Source organism: Asparagus officinalis, chromosome 8, assembly GCF_001876935.1.
Source record: "Asparagus officinalis chromosome 8, Aspof.V1, whole genome shotgun sequence".
NCBI lineage: Eukaryota > Viridiplantae > Streptophyta > Magnoliopsida > Asparagales > Asparagaceae > Asparagus > Asparagus officinalis.
The window spans coordinates 127,895,924-127,918,766 of NC_033801.1; the positions used below are offsets into that span (position 1 = coordinate 127,895,924).

The 22,843-nt window shown below is 36.5% G+C and overlaps 3 protein-coding genes and 2 long non-coding RNA genes across 5 annotated transcripts; 2 read left to right on the top strand and 3 right to left on the bottom strand.

The window, feature by feature from the left end:
* LOC109819829 lies at positions 1 to 5,383 on the bottom strand. Its single transcript, XR_002241641.1, has 4 exons — positions 5,112 to 5,383; positions 3,496 to 3,576; positions 3,136 to 3,178; positions 1 to 23 (listed from the first exon to the last, which is right to left on the bottom strand). It is a non-coding gene; the product is annotated as an uncharacterized LOC109819829 (long non-coding RNA).
* Positions 5,857 to 6,315, top strand: LOC109821910 (DNA damage-repair/toleration protein DRT100-like). Its single transcript, XM_020388066.1, has one exon. The coding sequence runs from the start codon at positions 5,857 to 5,859 to the stop codon at positions 6,313 to 6,315; it is 459 nt and encodes a 152-aa protein (XP_020243655.1).
* LOC109822616 (protein MODIFIER OF SNC1 11-like) lies at positions 7,933 to 14,125 on the top strand. Its single transcript, XM_020388849.1, has 6 exons — positions 7,933 to 8,269; positions 13,044 to 13,124; positions 13,245 to 13,373; positions 13,460 to 13,517; positions 13,619 to 13,705; positions 13,830 to 14,125. Exons 1-5 carry the CDS (start codon positions 7,995 to 7,997, stop codon positions 13,652 to 13,654), a joined length of 579 nt encoding a protein of 192 aa, XP_020244438.1. The 5' UTR covers positions 7,933 to 7,994; the 3' UTR covers positions 13,655 to 13,705; positions 13,830 to 14,125.
* LOC109822513 (CDP-diacylglycerol--glycerol-3-phosphate 3-phosphatidyltransferase 1, chloroplastic-like) lies at positions 14,638 to 18,156 on the bottom strand. The gene is made up of 7 exons (XM_020388727.1): positions 18,121 to 18,156; positions 17,915 to 18,012; positions 17,765 to 17,815; positions 17,535 to 17,648; positions 15,607 to 15,663; positions 15,436 to 15,521; positions 14,638 to 15,137 (listed from the first exon to the last, which is right to left on the bottom strand). The coding sequence occupies exons 1-7, from the start codon at positions 18,137 to 18,139 to the stop codon at positions 15,017 to 15,019; spliced, it is 546 nt and encodes a 181-aa protein (XP_020244316.1). The 5' UTR covers positions 18,140 to 18,156; the 3' UTR covers positions 14,638 to 15,016.
* Positions 19,790 to 21,505, bottom strand: LOC109820312. The gene is made up of 2 exons (XR_002241802.1): positions 21,123 to 21,505; positions 19,790 to 20,167 (listed from the first exon to the last, which is right to left on the bottom strand). It is a non-coding gene; the product is annotated as an uncharacterized LOC109820312 (long non-coding RNA).

Below are 22,843 nucleotides of genomic sequence, written 5' to 3' on the forward strand. Positions count from 1 at the left end.
CCAAGAGTGTGACCTTGAACCTGCTGCAAGGTATAAAACTCATCATAATGGATAATTGGATATATTTAGATGTTTATGAGCTCTGGGTTATAGTTCCCAGGAATTATAATTAGGAATGGCAGGCATGCAATACATAATGAATTGCAAATATACCTCTAAAGACAAAATCACATGTAGTATCATACAGTAACGACACCTAAAATCTTCAGGGGAGTAAACATGGAAAATGACTTCATAATGCGGTGTGCTTACATAACACTAAGATTAGGGAGGCTGACCACTTGACAAGTCGGAGGTATTGGACATGCACAAGCCCACTCCAGTTGCTGGAGCCAGGAAGTGTGGAAAAGTATGTGTTCCACAATGGAACTAAGAGCCGCATCATATCATATGAGGCTACTGTCAGGCAATTTCCAATATCCCACATCACCTTTTTCTGGGAAAAAGGACCACAAACTTACGACGTAAAACTTCCTATGAAGAATTCCCAAGAAGGCACAAACAACTCCTACTGTAAATGGAACAAGAAGCCCCCGGGGCACTAGAACGCTCTCATTCACTAGGGATGGGAGGAAATAGTGATATCACTTGAGCTGAGCTCCTCTTGTTAATTCACATCGCTTGTTATTAAATATCTACACATTTATGTGTTACACCTGGCAAGCTTGGGTGCAAATATCACGAATCTTGAGTGGATAATCCACATTAAAATCCACGAAGTTTTTGTAATAGAATAGTTCCACCTAACTCAAACGTCAATCATAATTGCAAGTTCCCAGGGAGAAATTCTGATAACTATGGGATTGAGTATGGTTGATCCAAAGTTGTACTAGGACAAATAACGTCTCACACTGCAAATGGTATTTGAGGTAACTTGTGTAAGTGCATCCCAGTAAGTTAGTGTAAAGGATTAACTGACATATAACATGAGTAAGGGTCGCCGCTCTAGAATCTGTGAGGACTACCACTATTAGTTACACACTGCCTTCTAACAATTAAAAGACATCAGGCATGAGATGAGTATCCACTGGTGTGAAGCAACATAATACACAAGGGAAGTGTGACACAACAACAACGTGGATCCAACACATTACATCAAGGCTATTTCTGATGAACTCAGGTTTAAAACAAGCTAGAAATTTGAAGGAAAATGCTAGTAAAGACCCCATAACTAAACACACTTAAGTGAGTGTTACAATGATAATAGCAAGTTAGCAACTTAAGAGTTGCTTGCAGTGTAGGAGACAAGTGTTTTATCTCTGAGTCCACCAATCAGGGATATGTTGAGGACTTACACTGGAATCTCATACTAGTCCATGCTAGTGAGTATGAATGTTTCCATGCAACAGTGTTTGTACAGTGAGGATCTAAGTTGTATGGAAACGGGTAAGGGAGACAGAAAATTTGTGAAAGGTAGTGTAGAGGACACAGGCGACGCTATAAATGTATGTATACTTATATTTATATTATTAAAATTAAGAATTACATGAGATCAATATTGTTTTTTCATGCACGTGTTATGAGAATTAAAATTCATATAATATTATTATGTTTAAATTTATGTAGATTATAAATTGGAAAACTGCTAATTTTGAACTCAATAACCACACAGGCCTTTAAAATCATAATTCTGCAACGGGTACGGGGTAAAACAAACCTGACCCATGGTCAACAATTTTCAAGAAGTGGATGTTAGGTATAAGATTTACATCAAAATAAGTGTGTAACAGATGTTTAAATGAATAATGTATTATAAAATTGAGCAAACACCTGAATTAACATATGCATATATTTTCAAGAAATGTCCAAGAAGTTTCAGGCACGGGTACATGCCAAGCACGGGTATGGCTTCAAATAGAAGTACCCAGATAACATAGGTGAGGATACACATAATTTTCACAGCCCTAAAGATAATACTCCCACAACGAAGCACTACGAATACGAGTGTGTCGGAGCTAGCAACGTAGCCCTTATAATGGAAGAATATTTATAAAATTCCATATATGAGAATGTTTGGCCACAATAGAATACTCGGATATATGAACTGGAAAGTCATCATGTTTCACTATCTCTTAGCCACAAAACCTATTTAAACATTGGTGGGATATGTCGACTCAGTACACCACTGTTGCAATTATAAGTATTGATCTTATCACAGATAACATAATCATGAAATGGTCTTGGATTGGTAATATGAACATAGCATATATAAATTGGTCGACAGAGATTCGGAAAACAATAATAATATATTTAGATGCAATAATGCGTTTCCTTTATGTCTTCAATATGCTGTAGAGACTGACTGCTACCCGACTCCGGAACTCACCATGATAAAAAAATAATAATAATCCAACTTATACTATGCTTTTTTTCAATTGTTCGGTTATATATTCTTAAATTACAGTTGTTGATGTCTGACAGCAGATATTGTAATTGATATAAGCAACTAGTTAATCACTTACAAATATACATCAAACCACGACACAGATTGTCATCAAGCTACTAAGAAAAAGTAGAAAAAAGAAGAAGAGAAGAGAAGAACCTAAACAGCAATCATGTTTATTGCTTTTCCTTATCTCTTATGATAATATTGAAAATGTATATGACCGCAAGCCCCTGAACACAGCTCAAAAGCTTAGCCAATTCTATGATTAAATCACATGGGTACCAGTAAACCTTAATCAAACTAAATTCAATCAAACATGATATAATAGAAATTATCATTTTTTTAAATATAGAATCAAACTAAATAGAGAATGAGATAACATAATAGAAATTAACATTTTTTTTATATCCACAAAATCTTTAGATATCTACAGTGACTAAAAGGAACATAGGAAACTAGTGCAAATAAATGACTATAATAATGCTCAAACATTAACAACAAATAATGACAACTAAAAATGATATGAAACAAAGTAAAAATTCCCACAAGTCACAATAATTACATTATGAACCTATAAGAAATATGAATCCAACTAACACTTTGGAAATAAAGACACTCTGGGGACGTGCCAATTCATAGGAATCTCTGAACAATGCTTGGATGTGACGATCCAGATATAGAACATAGGACAGCATTAATAATAGCAATGCTCATTTCACAGAACAGACAGAAAAAGAGTAATGTAGTACCTTGTTCATCAGAGAGCAACGATAAAATTTTATCCACTAGTTCCTGCAAATCGGAGAAAAATGCAGTGAACATTAATTTATTACAAGATGGAACTATGGAACTTAGATGATGGCCATAGGAAAACTAATAAATTGTGCACACATAGTCTTTAAACAAGTTTTCCCTTCACAAGAAAGTGGAATCTTTGATTTAAAGCTGACATCATGTTTTGGACCCCCTCTCCAGGCCCTAATGCTAACATGGTTCCTTGAGCCCCTAGGTAAAAAAATCTACACTCTTTATTTCGGAGCTTAACAGGATTGGCATGTAGCTCAATGTACACATTAAACAATATAGAATGGAACTTTCCAATTGCTGACCTGTTTCTTGCCTTGCTTCGGGAGACCAAGTTGTGTCAGAACATCTTTAAGCTCTTTTATTCTGAAGTACACCAGCTTATCCTGAGGGAAAGACGAACAGATATTAATACTTCAAACACAAAAAAGAGAAAGTAAAAGTGGTAAGCGTTCAGAAACATGAGATCAGGAATTATTTCAAAAACAATAAATGCAGTAAAAGAACTAAACATTTATCAACAGTTGGCAAATTCCAGGAAGAGAACTAAGAGTGATGATAAAGCATTCCCGTGATAAGGAAGATCATGAGTAGACATAATCCACGAGTGTGATTTAAAACAGGGATTCGCTAGTGAGGCATTTTGAGTTTTAGCAGTCATCTAGCGAAAGATTCTGCCAAGTAGCAACTACCTCGAATGAACCCAAATAAAGTCAACAAAAGAAACTCCAAATTCCAAACAATGAAACGAATACAGGATAAAGCTGACTCTTTAATCTGCCTTTTTCTAGCACCTGGTTTCTTATAAACAAAATTTTGCAAGGCAAAAACATTACAATGACCAAAAATGATAACAATACTAGGAACTGCTCTATAAAGATTTGGCCAATCTCCCTTAAAGGCATTCCTTACAACTAACCACTCATTCATGCTCCAATCTTAAGCTGGGTTGAAGAGTTTACAAATACAGCTCTTTCAACACTCACATTCCGTCACAGTTGCTTAACCGTACATATCATAATCCTCTTATTTTGAAAAAGTGCACAACCAAAAGAATCCACTTGTTATGTTCACCTTATGTTCACCCATTTCATTCTACATATTATTTGGCTATCCTCGAATCAACTTTCCGGCACTAAATAAACCTTCCCTTCTCTCCCACGAAAGACTCTGTACTTTATTGCTCTATCAACGACCGTCATAAATGTTGCATCTCAAATCTTTTGGTGGCTAGTGACCGAATCATATTTCCGTGCTCCTTCTCTGTCGAAGCCTACCTTCGTTAGATTAGCAACCACCTTACATGTTTCAATGCTCGGTCCATTTCATCTAATCTAAACATTTCATATTTGTAAGTTTGCTAATACTTATTCACATCCATTAGTAACCATGCATGCAATTTTACTAATCAAGTAAAGAAAAACATAGCTATACCACAAAACACATCTAATATTTACAGAGAGAGACAATAATTTCATAGCCAATCAAGTTAAGGTATTCCTAACGCAAACCTAATCACGTTTTCCCACATTTTTTCTGCCTTCACAGACAAGAACCTTCAAGCTCTCAAATTGAAGTAACCATTCGCCGTTTTCCCACATTTTTTCTGCCTTCACAGACAAGAACCTTCAAGCTCTCAAATTGAAGTAACCATTCGCCAGTAAATAGTAGCAAAATTGCCTTCACAGACAAGAACCTTCAAGCTCTCAAATTGAAGTAACCATTCGCCAGTAAATAGTAGCAAAATCAACTTAACAAAGCAATTGCAAACCCCAAAAGACTTGATTTTGCCCAAATTCATCAGCTTCAGTTTTCAATTCTCTTCTTAAGTCAATCCACAGCCTTCACTCCACCAAACTATCCGAACTAAATTAGAAACTAATTGAATTAACCGAAGCGCTATCGACCAAACAGCAAGTACCTTAGCAGTGGACGCCATTTCCATCCCTCCAACGCCGGAGAATTGGAGAGAACCCCCCAAACTGACGCCCGCCGCCGTCTCAGTTCGCCGGAATAGGACCGAAACCCTACCGAATCCGATGGAAATCAGATCGGAACTGGCTGAGATCTCGAGGATCGACGGAAACCCTAAGCGCGCGAGAGACGATTTATTAAATCGACGACTCTTTCTCTCTCTCTCTCTCTCTCGTTTCGATGATCGAAAAGAAGTCGATGGAGGGGAGGAGATGGTATAAAAATTATGGGAAGGATGAATTTACTGATTACCTACTCCGTTTGATCCGTTCAAAGGGTTAATTTTCAAAACAGTCTCATTTACAAAAATATTCTCAAAAAACAACTCATTTTGAAGAAAAAAAAAGTCAAAACCGACATAGTTTCAATCGTCGGGTTAAAACTAGGTCGGTTTTGACAAAAAAAAACTGAAGTCTCGTGAAGTTTAGCAATCATTTAACTAAGCTACTGAACTTCACGGGACTTGAAGTCCCGTGAAGTTTCATAGTTCAAATAAAGTTCATGGAACTTAAAGTCTCGTGAAGTTTGTTAATGTGCCCAAACTCCACGACTTCAAGTCCTGTGAAGTTTCAGTCAAATTTTCCTTCTCCTGAAGTCTCGTGAAGTGTGTGTGTTAATCGCATATTCATATCAAGTAACATCTCTCTCTCTCTCTCATCGACTCATTAATCATCCTCCCCTCCAATCAATCAATGGCTGCTCCCAATCTCTTCGTCCCATACATTCTAGGCCTCTTCTTCTACTTCTCCACTCTCGTCGTCTACCCATCTTCTGCTTGCGACCTTGTCGACTGCTCGGCCCTCCTAGCTGTCAAGTCCAGCATCACTTCCGACTCGTCGGGTCTCCTCAGCACACGGAATGCCTCTACCGACGACTGCTGCAAGTGGGACGGCGTCACCTGTGATCCCTCCACCGGCCACGTTGTTAACCTCACTCGCCCTGGCCTTGGTGACCGCCCCGACGACTTCCCTCTCGACACTTCTATGTCGGGCACGATCTCTCCTTCTATCGACGACCTTACCCACCTCCACGTTCTTGATCTCAGCAACCTCAAGGAGTTCACCAGCCCAATCCCTCCTTCCCTCTCCTGCCTCGCTAGCCTCGGATTCTGGAAATTCAACTCAAACTTCACGGGACTTCATGTCCCGTGAAGTTTTTTTCAACTTTGAAACTTCATAGGACTTGAAGTCCCGTGAAGTTACGCAGCTTAATTAAATGGCTGCTAAACTTCACGGGACTTCAAGTCCGTGAAGTTTCAAAGTTTTTTTTGTCAGATACGATCTAGTTTCAGCCCGACGGCTGAAACTAGGTCGGTTTTGACGATTATTTTCAAAATGGGTCGTTTTATAGGAATTTTTTTTTGTAAATGGAACTGTTTTGAAATTTTGTCCCTCGTTCAAAGCTATAAGGTTAATTTTGTTAGGGGGTTAATTAGATAATGCCCTCTGAACTTGTGGGGAGTTGCAGTGAATTCATATCGACCTTTTCAGTTAGGGGCTATTTGGTACATATCTAGAAAAAAAACAGAAAACAATGTTTGAAAACCATTTCTGGACATTTCAGAGGGTTTCCCCCCATTTGATTTATTTGGTTTGTTTCACATTGAAATCATAGGCTAGAAGGATTCTCATTTCTTGGGTTTGTTTGAACGTCTAAAAATTAAGAAATATCATTTCAGCCGCCGCTTCAATAGTGCTTTGAGCAATTAAATATTATATTTTAATCTCAGCCGCTGTTTCAATAGTGGTTTGAGCAATTAAAATTTGCTTGAAGTGACATTCTCACCCCTTTCAGCATTTTGGTCTGAAAATGGGTTTTCTACAAAAGCTGACGTGACACCTCATTTCACCCCCCTCATTTCTTTAAATCACACAGTGAACCAAACACGGGTAATTGAAATGTCTTGAAATCAAAATCCTATGTGGCGCTGTTGTCAGATTTCAAATCATCCATTTCTCTTTTTTTTTTGAGCAAACAAACAGCCCATTTACACTAAACCTATGTGAAGTTTTGTAATCATACTAAACCTCATAAACTACTAAAATTCACATGATAATTTCTCATTTAATCTCTAAATTAGCATCATCGATTCTAACATCTCATACGGCGAGCATATGTGAAAAAATATGAAAATAATTCCTTAGTCTCAAAAAATTGGTAATTTTTTCCTTTCTAATAAAAGAGCCTTTTTAGACTATAAAGGAAGTTTTCAACAATTTTTATCTTGTGCTAACCGGTGACGGGTTAAAGCTGATGATGCTAGTATGAAAATCGAACCTGAATTTTCAGGTGAGAGCTAGAAAAATAAAACAACCCATGGGAGTTTGTGCAATAACTCCTAAAGTTTAGGAATATTTAGCCTAATAAATAAAACAGTTCATAGCGATTGATCTGGACGACGTTCAAACGTGGCTCGAAGATCTTCTAAATTTATTTTTCACATATTGCATATAAGCACAAGAGTTTTGAATTTTATCTCTATTTTTTAGTTTGAATATTCTCGAACTATTGATGTCTATTTATTAAAAAACAATCAAAATATCAAAACACGAAAACATTTTATTTTAAGTTTAATATAATACAACTTAGACACATAAAAAAGATGAAACTATATTATGTATTTTTTAAAGAATAATCCAGAAAACAAAGAATGAATAGCACGGGCGCTATTGGGCCCGTAGCCTGAGTCAACTAACGGATGAATGCTAATGGGCCTTAAAAAAATGAAATATCTTATCATGTACCGCCGGAACAGCAGAAACAAAGATCCGCACGCCGAATCCACTCCCTTCGGAGTCCACACTCCCATCTCTCGCTTCCTCAAAATCTCATGGAGTCTCATCAAGAACCCCTAATCGAAACCCTCGACAAAACCCTAGAACCGTCCAAAGAGTCCTCCTCTCCTACCCCCTCACCTTCTCTCCCGCCTCAGGCGGAGCAGACAGCGAGACGCCGCGGCGATGGCGGCGGAAGCGAGGAACCCACGGACGCGAAGCCGGCGGCCTCGGAGATCTGCGATATCGAGAAGAAGCAGCGACGCGCTGAGAGGTTTGGGGTCCCGTTTCAGCTTTCTGAAGAGGAGAAGCGCAGTTCTCGTGCGGAGCGGTGAGGTTCTCGATCCCTTTTTTGATTTCTTTGTGGTTCAATTAGATAGATATTTAAAAAAAACTATGTAAATTTAATTTTCCTGAGGAATATTGTTTAGATTTATTTATTTTAGATATATATGATATAGCTGAAGGCCATGCAAATGGATTACATGAAAGATCTCAAAAGGGCAAAGTTTAGATGATGAATTATAATGCCAGATGTATAGGATATTGAGAAAGTTGGAGATTATGAAACCAAATAGATCGTTGAAGGAAATCGTTGAGATCAATGTTTGATTTGATGGAGGCATACCTGAGGAAGGAATGTTCATTTTAGGGAAGTTGGCCATAAGGGCTGTTGTAATAAGAGAGGAATTTCCATGGTGAAGTATGACGAGTTACATTAATCTTTCAGCATTGTTCTCAAGAAAGTGTAATTTAGGAGGTCGAGATCATATAACAGACATCTGATATTGAGGATGTGTGATTTCTTATGAATGTTCAAGTGATGAGTGTTGGGTAAAGTTGTATAATAAACCAAATCTTCAATAAAGGTTTATTAGGTTTTCCCTCATGTTTAGGAATGTGAGAATTTCTTTAGGCTAAGATATCTCTTTCATGTTATTTTCTTGACACGTACTTATTAGTCAATAAAAATATATCCAAATTGCAGATACCACACAAGGAAAAAAAATCTACTTTCCTTCCTATGCTCACTTTCCTCCCCCTCATAACTTTCTCCATTATCATTATTATTATTGGATGAGCTTACTCTAGGTCATCTTCCTTACATACTAGGATTTGGTAGAGAAGAGATCGTACCGCTAAGGAGCATCTAGCTCTGGATGATCACATGAGATTAGCTGATGCGTCTTTAGATTGTTGGATTAGACTTAACAAATCATTGTAATTTTATAGTGATGCCTCACTAATGATACCACATTAGAAAATTGATTGAATTTAAGAGGGCTTACACGTTAGGTCTTGAAAGTCAAGTGCAATATTGAATAGTCAATTTTGGAAGTGGATAGAGCTAAACCATGTGTTGCAGTTAGTAGATTTTAGGGTTTACATTGCGCCAACTGGCTCGTGGGCCCAGGGCGTGACAAATAGTATCAGAGCATTTAGCCAGCCAGAATGTGGAATTAAGTGCTATACCGGACTAAGTGCTACATCACATGAGCGTAGTGGGAGCCATCTCTATAGGAGCCACCTCTAGAGTGCATCGCTGGTGGCGATACTGAGATGTGCTAATTATCATTGCATGACGATCTCATCACGTATAAAATGTGGAGTGATTGTGATGCCCCACTAATAGTCCTATGTTGGGAAATTGATAGAGTTTAAGAGGGTAGTAGATTGAACCAAACCACGTATTACATTCAGTAAGTCACAGACACTTGAGAGTCAAGTACAACATTGACTAGTCAATTTGGGTACTAGATTAAGTCAAACCACGTATTGCACTCAGTAGGTCAAAGGTTTACATCGCGCCAAGGGGCTTATGTGCTCGGGGCGTGATATTACCTAACAAAAAAAATCTAGGGACAATTTTACCGGCATCAAGGTACTAGATTCCAGGTGTGCATGACCATGTAAGGAAGATGACCCAGAAGGAAAGTGAATAGAACTTTTTTCCATGTGGGTTACTTGTCATTTGGATCCCTTTTTATTGACTTTTGTTAGGAAAATAATAGAAAATACATATATAGCCTAAAGATATCCTCACATTTCTAAATGTGAGGTAAAAACCTAACAAACCTTTATTTGAGATTTGGTTTGTTAAATGGTTTTACCCAATAATAAGAGAATATAAAACAAAAGAAGATAGAGGGGGTAGAGAGGTGTTGATGATGGTGATGAGGAGGGCTGCCAATAGAATCAAAGATGATAAGGCTATGGGATGCTTCCTTTGTTACAATCACTACCTTTCCCTGCCACCACCATCCTATTTTCAGGTATTTAAGGGATTACTTTGAGCTTTGAGAAGACAACTGGTTAAGGCAAACATTTATTTAGAATATAATTAGTCAATGATAACTTGACATGATCCAGTTGCATGACTTGAATCAGTTAATTGATGAAAACATTTTCTTCATGGGGGTTATGATACCCCACTGTGGGTTAAACTTCAATGCATATCTGGTAGTGTTGAAGTTTTTAGGCTCAAAAAGTAGTAAGCGCATGTTCCTAGTCATAGTAGGCAGAACCCAGAAACAATTTGGATTGCATTAAATGCACCATTTCGACTCAGAGCAACCAAAATAGATATGTTCGTATACGTTCATTTCAAGTGGGGATCTCTTTGAAACATGCTAAGAAAACACAATGTAAGCAGTTATTAATATGAATTGTTCATTTCTTGGCTAGACTAATGGTGTTACAGCCTGTTTTATCAGTCAGCTTTCATTGAAACAGACTGGAGTAGCAAAGAAGGTTTGTATTAAAAAATGAACGCGTTAGGTAATTCTAAATTATTACTTCATCTATTTGAAACAAAAAGTATCATCTACAAATACATATAATATCATATAGTCAATTTTGACAGTGGATAGAGTTAAACCATGTGTTGCACTCTATGGGTTTTAGGGTTTACATTGCGCCAACAGGCTCGCGGGTCCAGAACGTGGCCAATAGTATCAAAGTATTTAGCCAGTCAGAAATGTGGAATTAAGTGCTATACCGGACCAAGTACTATGTCACATGAGCATAGTAGAAGCCACCTCTAGAATTTATAGGAGCTACCTCTAGAGTCTGCATCGCGTAGTGGCAATACTGAGATGTGTTAATTATCATGCCATGACGATCCAATCACTTATTAAAGGTGGAGTGATTGTGATGCCCCACTAATAGTCCTATGACGGGAAATTGATAGAGTTTAAGAGGGTAGTAGATTGAGCCAAACAACGTATTGCACTCAGTAGGTCACAAGCACTTGAGAGTCAATTGCAACATTGACTAGTCAATTTAGGTAGTAGATTGAGTCAAACCATGTATTGCACTCAGTAGGTCACGGGGTTTACATCACGCCAAGAGTCCCATGTGCTCAGGGCGTGATATTACTTAACTAAAAATCTAGGAACAATTTTACCAGCATCAAAGTACCAGATTCCATGTGTGCATGACCATGTAAGGAAGGTGACCCAGACGGAAAGTGAATAGAAGAAAGAACTTTCCCCCCTATGGGTTATCTGTCATTTAGATTCCTTTTTATTGACTTTTGTTAGGAAAATAACTAGGTAAAAAACTAACAAACCTTTATTTAAGATTTGGTTTGTTATATGGTTTTACCCAATAATAAGAGAAAATTAAACAAAGGAAGACAGAGGGGGTAGAGAGGTGTTGATGGTGATGAGAGGAGGGCTGCCAATAGAATCAAAGATGATGAGGCTATGCGACACTTCCTTTGTTACAGTCACTACCTTTCCCTGCCACCACGATCATATTTTCATGTATTTAAAGGATTACTTTGAGCTTTTGAGAAGACAACTGGTTAAGAGTTAAAACGAACATTTATTAGAGTTAATTAGTCAATGATAACTAGACATGATCCAGTTGCATGACTTGAAGCCATTAATTGATGAAAACATTTTCTTTGTGGGGGTTATGATACCCCATTGTGGGTTAAACTTCAATGCATATCCGGTAGTGTTGAAGTTTTTAGGCACAAAGAGTAGCAAGCACATGTTCCTAGTCATAGTAGGCAGAACCCAGAAACAAATTGGACTGCATTAAATGCACCATTTCGACTCAAAGAGCAACCAAAGTAGATCTGTTCGTATACCTTCATTTTCAGTGGGGATCTCTTTGATACATGCTAAGAAAACACAATGTAGCAGTTATCAATATGAATTGTTCATTTCTTGGCTAGACTAATGGTGTTACAGCCTGTTTTATCAGTCAGCTTTCATTGAAACAGACTGGAGTAGAAAAGAAGGTTTGTATTAAAAAATGAATGTGTTAGGTAATTCTAAATTATTACTTCATCTATTTGAAACAAAAAGTATCATCTAGAAATACATATAATATCATATATACACATGCATAAATGAAATATGTATTTATGGATGCTTATATGTAGTAATAATCAATGCAACACTGAATATATGTCTTTTCTCTTGAAACAAAATAAGAAACAAAACTTCTCGCGTGGTTGATGTGAAAACTGAAACCTAGTTGTCCGCCCTTACATTTGGTAGATGTAAGCACCCCTAGTTAGTTTGTTGTCTTTTCTCTGTTGTTGTTGCTCTCATAGCTCTGATCTATCCATCAATTTGCTGGCTCTATATGAAAGGACAACTCCAGTTATTGATTGTTAATAGGTGCAAAGTTTTGAGTTTGTTTATTTACTTATTGTTGTAGACCTATTCATTTACTTATTATTCAACATTCTTAGCAGTGCCTCATATGATAACAAAATGATCGGCATAACAGGGCAAAGTTTCATCTAGGTGTTCCCGGCTTGGAAGTTGGAAAAATATGTGACATGTGTGTTTTGTACTTATGAGTAACTATTTGAGTAACTATTTACACATCACATCATGCAAAAAGTGGCAAACAGGAGTTAGTAACACCCCCCCCCCCCCCCCCTCCTATTCAAGCATTATGGCACTTGATAAAGCTTAGGTTCTTCCCATGAGACATGGTATATTTTCATCTTAAAACTACTTCAATTGATAATTGGTTTGGTTTGGTGGATAATCTCGAGGCTTAGTATGACTTATTTTATGTAACTTTAAACTTTTCATTTTACCTGAAGCCTTACCGTGTGATGATGTAATTGCTAGCAGGTTTGGTACTGGATCGGCCTCATCCGAGAAAAATAATTCTCACAAACTAGAGGAGGATAAAAGGAAGGCCCGGGCTGAGAGGTTCCTATTTGACTTCTCTGACAAAATTTCCGATCATTATTTTCATCTTAGAAAATTCAGTGATTACTATGTAATTTGCATATTAGACAAAGCTTTGAGGCCTCTTTTGTCATTTCTCAGGTTTGGGCTTACTGGACAGTCACCAACTGAAGAAGAATCGAAAAAGAAAGCTCGTCTAGAAAGGTTTTCAGCAAGTCCAATACCGGTTACTCCAGAAGAAGAAGAAAAGAGAAAGGCAAGAGCCCTGAGGTTGGTATTGTAGCACTTCTTAACCCCTGCCTTTCTACCATTATGGGCTTTAAAAGTGCCTTATTGCCAATTTTTATGTTGTACAGGTTTTCAGGAACACCTAATGCGGCATCTGAAGCCAGTGAACAAGCTAATTCTGAACTGGTAAGGATTTGTCTTTCTATTGTATTAAGTTGCAACACAATTCATTCTACATCCCAAAAAAATTCTTCTCATCATTGGTTACCTTTTCCATTGTAAATCAGAAAGCAGAGGTTGCTGAGGCCAAAGAAGAGGCCTAACTCTGCAGTGCTAAGTTTGGTTGAAAGTCTCTGGATAATGCTGCTTTTCGAGTAAGTGGCTTCAGGGTGTATGATATGTTTCAGAGTTTATAACTATGTTGTTGTAAAATTATGCTTTGCTTCTCTAATTTTAGCCATTATCTAAGCTCTCGCATCTATTGTGTGCCATGTTTAGGTCTAGACTATCATCTGGAGCTTGTCGTTGCGAATGAAGTTGACCAGGACATGTAATAGATGACCACAAACTGCAACTTACATGTTTTTCTGAGGATGTATTAGTGATTCAGAGATAGTTTTTGCTGGTTTAAACTCTTGACTGAACACAGCAAGGGCATCTGTAGCAATATATTTCGTAACTGATGATACGAGTATCTCACGTTCGAGGTTGCATGGGTTGTCACGTGTGATTAAAATTCCCAACTTTTGCTGGCATTTTTTCTTGATAAGAAATAAGTTCCGTCGATAAACTAATATTCTGAGTGCTGCAGATCTTCTGGATGTAAAATTATTATGATGGTACACCGTCTTTTAAGTAGTGATCAGCAGGCATATAGAAAACTTATGCTCAAATATCTCTCTATTCCAGGTGGTTAATGGTGGTGATATATTTTTAGGATGCTCTTATTGTCCTCCAGCTATGTCCTTGTCCATTTGTACTCCCATAATTTTGTGTACTCCAGTGAGTTTCAGTAAATAATTACACTAAAAAGATTTAACAGTGCTACTGCTGAAGTTCAAGTCAGTATCAAAAAGCTGATCAATGTTAAGCCTACGCGTTAAATACCTCTCAGTAACATTGTGATTTATGCATCCCTAGTTATACATAAAGTTTCAACATGTCAATGCGTTAGGAGCTAGCATCTTTAGAGGATACCAAATGCGCAAAAGATACTAAAATTTACAAATACAAAATTGCAGAATTTCTTTTTCAATTCTTTTGTTAGACAAGTTTTCTACTCAATTAAGTCAATTGTCCAAAAAGGAAAAAAAAAAAGAACATAACTCTTCATAATAAATGTTAGTTTATATAGTGCAAGGTTTCACAACTTAGGTCTTGAATATACACCATTATGTGGTTTCTGTATATCTAACTATAGCAACTACCTCCTAGAAACCAAACAAACTTCCAAAACTCAAGTATCCGTACAGAATTTCTCCAAAATGAGAGAGAGACACCGGGTACCTCTCGTCGTGAATTCAAAAATCAAAAAGCTTCAAATTTGCTTCTCCAAGAACAACGGTAAACGTTGTTTTCGTCTTCATCACTTCATGAGTCGGCTTTCTGAAAGAATGACGAAGTAGACCAAAATCACAGATGTCCAGGAGCTCACACCTTTGGCCAGTTTTATTTATCCAATACCGTTAGTTAAGCAACACTCCCGATATTTTCCTCATGTACACCGCCAGCGACCACAGGGCAAGAGCAGCAGATATGTACAGCAATACAACACCAGAAGCAACTAAAAGAGCGCGCCCTGCTAGACTGCAGATTCAATAGCATAAATAAGATCGAATATAATAGATATACCTAAATATAAAGTAGAGAATAATGAGTATTACATGACATATGAGGGGATTCTGTCACATACAGTGACATGGCTGAGTTTGAGTCTCAACCAAGTGAATAAAATGGGCTCTTTCTTAATTGCTTGACTCGACCCTCATCAGGTGGCTAAGGTTTGGCCAGAATATGAGAGAATCCCCTCTTAACGTCATTTGATACTCATTACTGTCATATAAAGCGTAGGATAATCTACATTCAGATGAAATGGTTTTTGAACCTGGGGTCTCTGGTAGCCAAAAGGATAGTCAATGCAGTCATCTGTGTTGCTGTTTTCCACTTTCCTAAGTTGTTTACTGCTACTGCCTGCAACCAGATATTAATTCTCGGTACTTAAAAGGAGACTATACAAATGAATTCACTATTAATTTGAGGGCCTAAGAACATTGACCTTGAGAAGTTCAGCATCCTGGGACGCCGCCCACTCCCTAACTGCTGACATAGTTATCTACAAAGACATAAAAGCATATATTATCGCATGATAAAAAATAACAATATTACTATAGAGAAAGACCCTTAAAGAAAAGACAGTTATCCTAGTCCAGCCGGCACCATAATTTATCTTTGAGCATAAAAGAAGCATTTCCAAGCATTTACTTTAAAATATTGATGATCATTGCCAATCACTCCCTTACTAATTTACTCTTTCTATCAACCCATTTACTGTTTTCACATGGCAAAAGCATCCGAAAGATATTTTCTGAATAGGTAATTCCTATTATATAGCAATGTAACTTCTATCTTCAAAGTAGAGAATTCTTGAGGACAAATCTTTGATATAGACCACTTTCAAAACTTAATTAGCAAAATAGACCGAAAAAATATTTAATTAGCAAAATAGAGCAACTTTTAGTCAAAGTTGACCTATTTTGCTAATTAAATATTTTATTGGCTTATTTGAAAAAAATCATATATATATATATATTTGAAAAAAATCATATATATATATATAGAGAGAGAGAGAGAGAGAGATATTAATGGGTATCCTTGTCATAGGAGGGGATTTCCTCCTTGACGCCTCTAAAATCACATGATTGAGCGACATTGTGGATGATCCGCTCCGTTGAACTTGATCTACATATTCTAAAACCCCAACACATCAAGTTTGGGGTGAACCCGTCGTCGTTTGACCCTTCATCCACTCGTATCAATTTTAACGGTTTTGAATGAATAGAACTTTTCACATGGCTCGATGGAGGGTCAAACGACGACGGATTCACCCCAAACTTGGTGTGTTGGGGTTTTAGAATATGTAGATCAAGTTCAACGGAGCGGATCATCCACAATGTCGCTCAATCATGTGATTTTAGAGGCGTCAAGGAGGAAATCCCCTCCTATGACAAGGATACCCATTAATCTCTCTCTCTCTCTCTCTCTCTCTCTCTCTCTCTCTTATATATAACATAATATATATATATATATATATATATATATATATAATATGAAATTAATGGGTATCCTTGTCAAGGAGGGGATTTCCCTCCTTGACTCCTATGTGGCACAATCCCCACTAAGTAAATTCTCTCTCCTACTTTATTCCCATGGTGGGATTCTACCACATAGGAGTCAAGGAGGGAAATCCCCTCCCTTGACAAGGATACCCATTAATTTCACACACACACACACACACATATATATATATCAAATCTCTCTCCTACTTTTATATATATATATATATATATATATCCTCTTGTTTTATTTGCTACATATTCACCTCGTCATGACAATATTTTTATATTGTGGGTGTACATTCTTATTTTTTATTACATTTTTTTTCTTATTTGAAGTTAATGTTGGTCTCCCTTTGCATGCATAAAATTTAACTATAGTTATAATTTCAAAATATAGTAACAACAATGGAAATTCGTTTTATTATACTATACATTTGTTAACTACAACACAACACTTTCTAAAGAACAATTCACAACTAAATTTACTCCAAGTCTTTTTTTTTTGGAAACTTACTTTTTACAATTATATAGAAAATTATAATTGCATCAAATGTAACTTTTTCACAATTTATATATATAATCAGGTTTATAACTTTCTATGAACAAAATAGTTTTGAAATTGATAAAATTTTGAAATAGACCAAATTTGACATTTAATTAGCAAAATAGACCAAGTTTTAGCAAAAATGGTCTACTTTGCTAATTAAATACTTTTTCAGTCTATTTTTCTAATTAAGTTTTAAAAGTGGTCTATTTCAAAGATTTGTCCATTACTCGATGACCCCTCAATTATAGCTGAATGGAACAAGAAAATTTTCCAACCTTTCTACCAAGTTAAATTGAAGAATGTTTATGAGTTAGTGTTCACCTCTCTACCAATGATAGCAATTGAAGGTGCAGTCAAAAGCCAATTCACTTGTCCGAACACAGAGACTTCCACAGGCTTAGTGCATAACAATATTAATGCGGCAGCAACCATCAGCTGCATTCAATCATCATAAAAGTTCATGTGAGCTACTATGAAACTTAGATGAAACCATTGGATTACTATGGAACTTAGATGAAAGCCTTAATAGCTGAATAAAAGAAAGTGAAGACCTTATCAGCTACAGGGTCTAAAAATGCTCCAAAAATTGTTCCTAACTGCATCTGAAATGGAAAAAAATCACGTCATTATAATTTAATGTAAATTGGAATGGGATGCATTTTCCTATATGAATGGTACATTAAAATGCTAATTTTACACACCTTTCTAGCAAGATAGCCATCGAGCCAGTCTGTTATTGCTGCAGCAATAAAAATTGCCGTAGTAGCAGTTGTTGCCCACCAACCATTATGGTAAAAAGCTATTGACGAAAAAAATGTGCATGTCAGCCTTGCAAGTGCAAACATTATCTTTAGATAAAAAAGGCATCTAAATTTAGTTACTTAGAAAAATAATCATCATGCATCACCTAGGCATAACAGATGCATGGAAGATAATTCTTGTGTACAAGATAAGTATAGCATAAGGGATTTGTAAGAAACAATCATTTACCATAACAATCAAATATAATTTATTAGAATAATCACGTCAAATTTTTTATTTCTGGAACTGAAATTTTCAAACCCAAGTCTAACTGGCATATGTAAACTTGATGGAGAAAGTTGAAGTGTGTGATGCTATGACACTATTTTCTCTTCTTAATTTAGCAAAAAAGATAAAGGGTGAAGCTCGAGAAAATTAAATAATTAAATAATTACGAAGAAGCTTTCCATCGTTCGACTTTCCTCCTCTGAGGATGTTTTCTTTGAGAAGTTATCTTACATGACTGACGCATCACACAAAATTCATGGTGCTAGAATCGTGGAATTCACAAGTTATATAATAAAAATAGCAAACAATTTTGTACGGCAAAAAGAATCAACTTACACACCTAACAATATGCTTATTAATCTCAGGTTATTGATGAACATCACAAATTGATCAAAAAATTCCTCTTTTCTAAAAACCCATCATGCAATGGGGCCGCAGGAGCTCGAATTGATTCGGGTTACTCTTCAACAATTAGTATAGAAATATGAAAGATGCGTATAGCATGCACTCCTGAATTCTGTCCAAACTATTTCCGAATTTTCAAGAATTTCACTTTAACCAAAAAAACTGGGGAAATTTACGCGAAAGCCGTAACAAAATCTCCTCCTTTAAAACAATCTAAGATCTGAAAAGCACCAACGCACCAAATTGAAACCCTAGATAGCAGAAGGGATCAAATTAGACCTACTGCTCACGAGGAGCGCAGCGGCGGGCGACCCGGCACAGCGTCAGCACCGTCGCAGCGTCATCAGCCTCTCCGACGCGTCGGCGCCGTCGCCGGACGCCGATCTGGTGATCCCTCTTCTCTTCTTGGAATCACCACCCATGGAAACGGGCGAGAGAGACGGCTCGATTCCGACCCGACCCGCAAGCATAGGGGGGATCGAGCGAAAGCTGAGACTTTTAATTCTAGGGTTGGGGGAGAATTGAGATTGGGTGGAGGGTCGCGGTCTAGAGAGAGAAATTAAAGGAGGGTGGAGATCTTTGGAGGTCGAGATTGGCATATTGTTTTTAGAGAGAGAGAGAGAGAGAGAGAGGAGGGAGAGAGGGTTAAAGGGCGAGGAAGTTCGTTGGACCCGCTAGGTTATGTGGATCGGGTAGCTGCAAATGGATTCGGATCAAGATCCGTGTCCGTATCCGGAGCCCAAATCAAATTCCCTCTCCGCTAAGGGGCTGTTTGGTTCTTTTCACATACTAGTTGGATTGCACGTGCAATGCACGTAGTAAAGTTTTTATTTTTTGTTTTAAATTTATACTTTTATTTATAATGTTTTGTTATAAAATTATGGAATGTAAGTAATGGATAAAACATATAGAAATAATCTGAACATTCAACATTTGAACAATTAAATTACATTTATTGATTGATGGGGGGCCAATGCAAATTTGTAAGCTGGTTAAGGGCTCACATTAATTTATCATAAGTGAATTCTCGTTGCAGAAAACAATACCGATTAGATTTAAATTAAATTGAACACATTTGACCGTTTGAGAGAAACTTATAAGAATGTAAAAGAATTACAAGTTAAGAAGGCAAACACCCATCATCTACCAACAATGCACTGTTTTCCTCTGTATTTATGCAGTTCCTTTCACTGTGATGTAAGCGTCCAAACATTATACATGCATTATCAGTCATGCTCTCAGTACAAATGTTTCACTCGATGACTCACTAAAGCTACTAAACTGAATGATTAATGTTACATTTGAGACGAGTAATACAATGTTAGAGGTTAGCCGCCGCTTTCTTCAAGAATGGGCTGTCTTCAATAGTATCTCGAAAGTCTGCTTTCCAGAAGATAGTCCGAAAGCCCAAGCATGCGGCCAAGCCAATTGAGCCCTTGCTGCACCTTCTGAGTTTTGAGGAAATGAATCTATAAGTTGTCCTCCAATTCATCTGGGAGATGCAATTTCTCCATCGCAGACTGAAATTTATATATAAATGTTAATAGGTCATAAATAAAAAAGCACAACAAATACAGGCATTTAATGATGAAGAATTAATTCCTTGAATAGCTTACTGCCTTAGTTTCATTGTTTCTACAGTAGAATGTATTTTATAAACCCCATAATTTGCTTAATCATGTGTCCATAATTGGCTAAAATGTCCAGAATCATACTCTATCACCCCCTTATTAGTTGTAAATGAGAGAATTCTACATCATGGCTCTTTGAAGTTAAGGGGGTAAGCTCAAAAATGATTATTAATTGTTTGCAATTTTTAGTCTTTTTGGTAGTAAATGATAGTCTTCTACATCATGGCTCTTCGAAGTTAAGGGGGGAAACTAAAAAATAATTGCTAATTGTAGAAAGGGTGAAGAAGGTTTAGCGGCGGCCAATACAATTTAAGCCTTGCTTCTTCTTCTTCTTCTTCTTCTTTTTGCTTTATTTGGTTTTTTTCTGTAAAGTATTATGATGACTGATGTTCAGGTGATGCTTTTGTTTGAAGGCTTCAAAATTCCATGTCTAAATAAAGGGGGAACTATCAACTGTATTATCCTAGCTTGTGGTGATTGACGACGACAATTTGTTCGCTCCCCATCCTGTTATAACTGTTATATCAACTTTTGGATATGGGACTTTTTAAGTTCTGTTCGCATCCCTCTTGTAAATTTTTTATATTTTAATATATTTTCAATGAATAGGTCACCTTGCCTTCTTTTTCTCTAAAAAAAAAAGACGAGAAGATGATTAAATCCATATTAAACCCTATAGTTTTTATCTAACTTGGACTTGAAAATAGTTTAGTCCATACAAGTACGTGAATAAATTTAAAACTTAATAGATCTCAACATTTCAGATAACCTTAGGCATCTGAAATAAGAAATGGAAATAATAAAGGGAAAGGACAGACCATACAGAAAAATCTGAATGCAGTACCTTGATAGCAGCAACATCAGCTGCTGGAGGCTTCAGGTCCAATGCAATACCAAAGTAGAACATGTCCTTAGCATGCATATTAAGCCTCTTGTGAATCTTCCCTATCAACGCGTAGATGCTGCTCTCACATGGAGTGAAGTCCTTAACCTGCTCCAAATGCTTCAATGTCCTATATAAATATCATAGGACAAAGCTCCAATATAACAAAGAACCAATATATGGTTGGATATTTTCTTCATAATTAACTAAAGTAACAATGTTCAGGTAAATTACTTATAAACATTAGCACTTTCAATATTAAGTTTTGTACTGGTAAATCATGTTCCGGAATGCATAAAAAAGAGTATCACCAAAAGAAATCAATACATTTATGACAACCAAATTCCAAGATAGATATTGGGAAAGGAAAATGCTAAAAGGACCCAAAAAAGGGGGGACATGTAGTGGGACATGTGGAGTTTACACCTCACATGTCCCAATTTTTGGGTCCATATAGCAACACTCATTGGAAAATATAATTTCATATAAAAAAACTCAAGTTTTGAATTTTCTAAACTTTTTCAAGAAATAAATTGTTTAGGTTTGGTTCACACATAAAACATTGTGGGAAACCAATATATATCATTTTTCTTATGTTTGGTTGGTATTAGAAAAAAAAACTTTTGTTGATTAGACATTTTTCACTTTTCTTGTGTTTGGTTGGTATAGAAGTGTGTAGGAAAAAGTATATACGGTCACCATGATAAGTTTACATCCCACTAAATATAAATTTATTTGTGATCGTTATGAGAGGTAGTCTTAGTAAAATAAAGGTGTGAATGCAACATGAAATACAGTAAATACCGAATTCATATAAATATATGTTTGACATAAAAATCATTAAGAAACATTTAATAATATGATTAATTGTTATGCACTACATACCTGATTTTACATGAAAAAATCACATGAAACCTGTTTGACATAAAAAAATAAACGAAACCTATAATAACCTGATTATTCATAATTTTATGAAATACGTAACTGAATTAGCAAAAAAATCTTATGAAACCTGTAAAAAAAATATAACAAACCTGATTAGTCATAATGTATAACATGGAGAATCGCCTCAAACCTGGAAATACCAAACAAGTACGTAATGGAGACTGAGTAGTTGAGTCAACTATAAGAAACAAAACCAGTTAGGTTTCAAAACCATGGGCAATACAAGTAGAATATTTATTGATCCAAATAAATATTGTGAGATTCAACATCCAACCACCGAGTAAACGTAGCAGTCCGTATACATCTATAAAACACAATGTTCGCATACCAAATTCTAACCACGAAAAAATATGAGTAAGAAAAATAAATATATTGGTAAATCTTCATTTGCACCATCATCAAAGGTAAGAATGTTTAAAAATTTTATGATAAATAATGGAGCTGTTTATTTTAATGTCAATTTACTATGTTTTTTTATCAACGTGGAAGGATTACCAAACATAAACAAACCTTTGAAGAATGGATTGCCTATATAGATGCTGATCGAGAGCAAGATGAAATGTTGGATATCATGGAATTAGCAGAAATTATGCTAAGATCTAATGCTATAAAAGTTATAGACCAAGATGGGAATTAGGCGGTCCCTACTGCAAAGATATACCCATCATTTTTTGCAACAAAAATCAACTCCTAACACACGCCCATAAAGTTGGTTACAATGAAGCTATTGCCAATCT

Excerpts from the sequence above, each read along its gene's own strand:
- LOC109821910 (XM_020388066.1), top strand. The coding sequence starts at position 5,857 with ATGGCTGCTCCCAATCTCTTCGTCCCATACATTCTAGGCCTCTTCTTC.
- LOC109822616 (XM_020388849.1), top strand. The coding sequence starts at position 7,995 with ATGGAGTCTCATCAAGAACCCCTAATCGAAACCCTCGACAAAACCCTA. Across the intron at positions 8,270-13,043 it reads CGCAGTTCTCGTGCGGAGCG|GTTTGGTACTGGATCGGCCT; the intron begins GTGAGGTTCTCG and ends AATTGCTAGCAG. Across the intron at positions 13,518-13,618 it reads AACAAGCTAATTCTGAACTG|AAAGCAGAGGTTGCTGAGGC; the intron begins GTAAGGATTTGT and ends ATTGTAAATCAG.
- LOC109822513 (XM_020388727.1), bottom strand. Across the intron at positions 15,664-17,534 it reads TTGCTATCATTGGTAGAGAG|ATAACTATGTCAGCAGTTAG; the intron begins GTGAACACTAAC and ends ATGTCTTTGTAG. Across the intron at positions 15,138-15,435 it reads TTGGCTACCAGAGACCCCAG|TCTAGCAGGGCGCGCTCTTT; the intron begins GTTCAAAAACCA and ends TTGAATCTGCAG.